The following is a 6130-nucleotide window of genomic DNA, read 5'->3' on the forward strand; positions in this document are numbered from 1 at the left end:
GTAAAGAGTTTCTTTTATTAGACTGTATATCTTGGAAAATATATCTATAAACTTGTATAACTATATTCTTGTACATAAATATCATTTATCTTCGAACTGGCCTCATTGCCAACTTAAGTGTTTGGCTATTTTCAACTAAATTTCAATAAATACCCATGGGACTTAAGCTGTCGACAAAATAAGCCAATTTACTAGGGTGTGTCGGCCCTTCTGCGTGTGCGAGAGGGAGAACCACAAAACACACACAGAGGCAGAGAACACACTTGGAGCAGCGGACACACCGGGAAAGCCAGATGTCAGCGTTGCCTCTTGCTTCGAGCAGAACTCATCAATTATGTTGACGCGAATGGCAAATGTATGGGTGGTCAGGTGGTTTCCCTCTGTGGCCTTTATTAATGACACCTCAACCAATCGTTTGCACAGGAGAGAGTGTGAAGGGAAGCTTTTGTCGCCTCGAGCATTAGCATCGCAATAGACGAAAGCCCCCACTAGGAAATGAGTACCCCAATGGCGTTAAAAATTATGGAAATTATTAAAAGTTAACTGCTGATGGCGCAGACTTACATAAGGAGTTTCATCATCCTACTGCAAATGTCAATACGAAACGCATCATGATGTTCCACATGGGAATTGCAACTGAGAGTAAACTCAGTTTATTTTCCAATGAGAGCTTAAAATCCAAATAAATGTGATTATCTGTTAGTACTCAGAACTCAATGATCAGTGGCTTTGTTTGCCAGTCCGAAAGGGGATTGACTAAATCTGCGCCTATGTGCGTTGTCTGAGCTACGCCACTGATCCGAAAATAATTACGAAATATTAAATCGCTTGCCATAGCTAATAATCGAATAATCTTGCTCCAATATACATCCGTATTAATTTCAATTATTTCCTCAAATTGCCATCAATAAAACGAAGGTGGCAAACAGTTATCAGAGCCAATACTACAAATTTAATGCCATAATTAAACAAAGCGAAATGAGTGGCAAAAAGGGGAATGGAAAGCCACCACCCAGCCCCAGCCCATTAAAAGCCAGAATATAGAGTCAAATCCAAGCTGACAAAATTGGGCGTGGTTGTGGGCGAGGGCACAGGAACAGGATGAATCGAGTGGAATATATGCCAAAAGCATGAGCATGAGCAGGGAGCAGACGGGATCGACTGGATGTGGCGCCCATTTGGTGTCGCCATGGCTGACGTTGTCTACTCCATTAAAATTAAGTTGTGCTTTTTCTCTGTTGCTCTGTTTCTGCCTGTCCTGTTGGCTCTGCTGTTGTTGCTTGGCGCCAACGAGACGTTGAAAACAAAAAGCAGATTGTTCACAAACAAAACACGGGGCACATTTCAATGGGGGTTTTACCTGTAAATACTCGTAGTGGCATCAGGCCAGAGAGACGACTGGCAAAACAGTGAGCCGGACCATCAGCACGCAGCTGTCCTCCAGCAGATAAAGTATCTTTTTTCCTCCTGTTTTGTTTCCCCTTTTTTGCTCTGTTTTTCCTTGGCTAAATAAAAATAAGTGCTCTGGAACAGAGACCATCCCCTCCTGTTGCTTTCAATTGACAATAAACATGGGAGCTGAACGGAGCTGCTAGACGGACAGGACCAGAGACTAAAACGTTGGTTATTCCCTCAGATGAATGTCCCTTTTGTGGTGTGTGTGTGACTCACTCTATGGTTACCGCCTCCACCGCTTTCATTAACAATTTTAAAGCAAACTAAGGTCTGGGGTCGGACCGCTGGAGTCTGAAAAGTGCTCCTTTAATTCGACAATTCTTATGTACATACATACATATATTTAGATCAAAATTAAGGTTACTTTTATCATTAACAGACAGATTGCACAATCATGAATTCAATTACTTGAATATATATAACGAACAAGTAACTGCTTTGGCAATCTTTTATACAACGACAGTACTGAGAGCATCAGAACCATTCCCTTCAAACTTTTATTCTGATCAGCTAGTAGTTACTAACAGTAGTTTTCTAGCTTGTAGCTTCTCTCTCGATGCATCTCTCTCTCTCTCTCTCTCTCTCTCTCTCTACCCAAGCAGCTTGCTGCAGTCTGCAGTCTGCCCGCTCGTACGATGATCTCTATTTACCGTTTCCTTTTTGATCTGTCTTTGAACATCCTAGTCCTCGCTCTCTCTAACAACAACAACGACGCAGCTATGAGTCACACAGTGGACAAGAGTGTGCATGCTTAGAGATGGTTTGAGCAGTGACCAATAACAAACGGTAAAGTGCAAAGAAGACAACGAAAGGGAACACTGCAAGAAATTTCGTAGTGAACAACCAAGAATACACTGAAAACAATATTACTACATGTTATGAACAGGGTTCATGGCAGCAGCTCTATAATTCTCTCTCTATAATTAAAAACAATTAGTTTATTGTTTATCTTTGGATTTCAACCACATAAAACAGTTTTTATTATTAAAGATTTCACAAACATGCAACCTGCTTGATTTTGCGTTCCAGCAGAAAATCCATTTGGATCCTTCACCACCCAAAAGCAACGCCCTCCGCAGCTTTCGGCTAAACTCAATCACTCCCTCAACCTCAACCTCACTCACCTCACCTCTAACACCATCAACATCAATTCAACCACACAAAAAGCACCAGCCAACCCGGGCGAGCCCACACATTTGTTTATGCTATTCTTTCCATTGAATTGCCACAGCACGTATTCCATACCGAAAAGGGACAGAGCTGGAAAAGCATTCCTGAAAAAGGAGCAAGGGAATTGAGCATATTTAATAAGTTGACAAAACATATTTCACACGCACAAATGCGTCAGCTTTCGGTTGGCTTCCATTTTGTTTGCCCCTCGACTTACTGCCAGCTGCCTACATATGTCAGGCATCATTATTAACAGATTTTTGGGTGCGACACGCACGAAGCCCCAAAATACTCGTATCTGAACTCTCAATTTGGCCCGGGGCCCTGTGTTCTGGCTGGTGGCAAGGTGGGAGCTGAAGGACACACAGCGTGTGAAAATGGTATTGACATCTATTTCAATATTTATAAACGCGCAAAGAAAGAATTACCCTACAGGGGGGTGTATGGGGATTTTGGTTTCATTACATATTCCACTGAGCTTCGAGTGGCTGGACCTTAAATAAAGAATTGTCCAGGCAGAGAAAGACAGAGGATGGGACTGACACGCAGAATCAGCTCCAAGCTGGCAGACTCATGCACAGTCCATCAAAATCAATTTATCATTTTAGCGTCATTCTCTTAAAGGATATTTTCAATTGTGTGTGCTGTCCTTGAGTGATTTTGTCCACTGCAATTTTTACTACCAGCAGAGCAGAGCACAGCACAGCTCCGACCCAACGCAACCCAAGCAAAGCATGTAAGTCTCATGAAATATGCATCATTTAACATTTACGAGTGGTAGGGTCCGAGTCAGCCGGAACCTTCGGTACATCCTGCGACTGACAGGGGAATTGGTGGCTGGTGGCGGGTGGCGGGAGGCAGGGCAAAGCGAATTCCACCTTCAGTTATGGTCCCCGGCTGGCCGCAACATAAATGCCACAGCATTGGAGCTGACACTAATACGAAAAGCCTGGTTGGGCATCTAATAAGCGTGTGCCGAGGTGTGCCAACTGGCCAATGCACAGCGTCACCCCCGTAGGACAGAGGAGAGTGGGCAGTGGACAGGGAATGGACATCAGTATGACTGAACCTGACTGGGTGTCATGGCCACGCAGCACGAGTAGTGGGACAGGGAAAGGGACGAGCAACCAATCTTAAGAGTAACCATTCTCTGGCACTGCAGCAGGCAAATTAAACCCATATCAAACTAAAAGCATTGAACTGCCTGAACTGAATAAGCCAGGCTAGACATCGTTGCTCCAAATATCCAGGAATAACAAAACGTGCCCAGCGCCAAGCACTCCCAATGGTGACCAGAAAAAGTGTAGCACAATCAAAGGACGGTGGATAAAATGTGTAAGATGTGTAGTGGAAAGTGTAGCAAATAAATGGCGAATCCCTTACTATTTACGATAGTTTAAGTAATCTCAATAGTCACTAATATTACTGCAAGAAAAATCGATAGTTGCTGCCACGGTTTCAATATACCATTAGTACATACAGAATATTTCTTATTGTAAAATATTGAGGTGACATTGTAACGATAGATTTCAAATTTTGTTGTAGTCCAGATTCCTCTGCGCAAAGGATTATTTAACCATTTCGTTGCATGTGAATGGGTTTTGGTTACAAATCCTCTACAAAGCATTCAAATTCTACTTTTTATCAGCTATACTTTTCAGCTTCGTCCCGGACTTTCCCACAGTGCAGCTTCGTCAGAGCTTCTTAGAAATTTAAATCAAGGCAGGAGTGAACCCAATACCATAGACACGTCTCAGACATGCAAAAATAAAGTGAAAAAGCAGAAACATATAATGCAGAGAGAGAGAGAGAGCAGAGCAAAGCAGAGAGCAGTTGCCATATCATTGGCATATTTATGCACAGTTTTTGCTGCTCGAGGGTTCAATGCATTGATTATATCTCGATTACGCATACGCCACCACGACTTCCATGGCCGAGTGAGTCGATTTACAGATTCAAGATTAAATTAATACCTGCTCGAGTGGGCCTGGGCAAGTTCAATAATATATTGATTTCTCCAGTCAAGCCGCAACTCAAACATAACTTCAAATGGAATCAAAAACAGAGAGGATCCCGACAGACAACTTTCAAAACAGGCTGGACAAATTATTCCCGTCCGCCTTGTGGCTCATTGCTTGGCGCTGTCATGGCACTTATTTAATTTATAATCAAAATCAGCAAACCCGACCCCAGAACAAACCGAGAGCGAGGACAGTCCCAGTCCCGGGCCAAGTCAGTCAATAAAAGTCAGAGAACGACGAAAGTCAGTGAAGGATGGGAATTGGGAGGGAGAACTTGTGGCATTTGTGCTTATTTGGACATTCAAATTGCCTGAAGCATGAATTATGTTCGGAGAGCGAATCAAATTTGGCTCGAATTCATTCCTTGTTTTGTCCGCCATTGAAAGTCGGTGAAATGAATGTAAATAAGCGTAAAGATTCGCTTAGTGACTTTGACTCCAACCATTGGCTATTGTTCAATGAGAAGTAAATTGAACTTTCCCTTGGGTTTTCCAGCGCTGCGAGAGTTCCAGTTTTATGAACAATGCTTCAGAAATTAGAGGTATTCTCAGGTTTATTTTGTACAGTCCACGAAGCTTCAAACTCTATACTGTGCATCTTTATACTCGAACTCAGTACAAAAGGAATTATCGGTGTAGTTGAGTAGTCTTAAGGGGAACTTAAAATGCCGCATCAGTGCGTTCGTAATTGATGCTATGGTTTTTGCTGTGGGCACTTGTTCCTTGACGAAAATGCTGATTGATCCTGGAATAATTTGTAAACTTATATATTTGACGAGGCACGTCGAATGGTACTTACTCATGTGTTGTAGTTTGTTGTACCGATCTCTATCCTGATAGCAAAAATATTGCACTATGAAATGATCGTCATCTGTTTCGGCAAACTGCCTCCAAATGCGGTGGCCCTGAAAAGTGCGTTTTACACACTTTTCCTGCAGATAGTTTGGGTGGACTGCGTACAGATACCAGCTACCAGTGAACTTTGCGGGAAATAATTACAGTTATTAGTTTTTTTTGTATGTGTTAAATTATATTTAACTTACCACTGTCGCTTTTGAAACCTCATGGGGTAGCGGCATAAACTTTGGACACTGACCAGCAAAGGTAAGCCTCTGCTCCTTGCTTAGAGTTTGGCCAAACACCAACACTACACTTTAATGAGAATTGTCATCGAATAAATGTAGTCACCGAGGTCTTACATTTTGGGACTTACCAAAGTAACCGCAGCATATTGAAGGAGTTTTGTATGTCCATTCTTAAAGCGAAAACAAATAGCAGCAAATACCACAAATCGAGTTGGTTACACCGTGTTGAAGCATTTGTTACACAGCGTTACAGATTGATTAAAAGCTGTTGGATATATACTGCATATTATTCACAGGTCACCCAAGTCCCAAGCCCAATTCCCACCAATACGGTACACTCAAAGACCTTGACCGCAATCCTTTCCAGCCAAAATCAGCCAAAATTCTTTCAAAGAATTAT

General features: G+C 42.4%; 1 protein-coding gene across 1 annotated transcript; it reads right to left on the minus strand.

The window, feature by feature from the left end:
* Positions 1-5211: 5211 nt before the first annotated feature.
* Positions 5212-5929, minus strand: LOC117584199. Its single transcript, XM_034272968.1, has 4 exons — positions 5859-5929; positions 5689-5797; positions 5445-5625; positions 5212-5390 (listed from the first exon to the last, which is right to left on the minus strand). Exons 1-4 carry the CDS (start codon positions 5897-5899, stop codon positions 5224-5226), a joined length of 498 nt encoding a protein of 165 aa, XP_034128859.1. The 5' UTR covers positions 5900-5929; the 3' UTR covers positions 5212-5223.
* Positions 5930-6130: the final 201 nt, after the last annotated feature.

The sequence above is a fragment of the Drosophila guanche genome, unplaced genomic scaffold (genome assembly GCF_900245975.1).
Source record: "Drosophila guanche unplaced genomic scaffold, DGUA_6, whole genome shotgun sequence".
Taxonomy (NCBI): Eukaryota; Metazoa; Arthropoda; class Insecta; order Diptera; family Drosophilidae; genus Drosophila; species Drosophila guanche.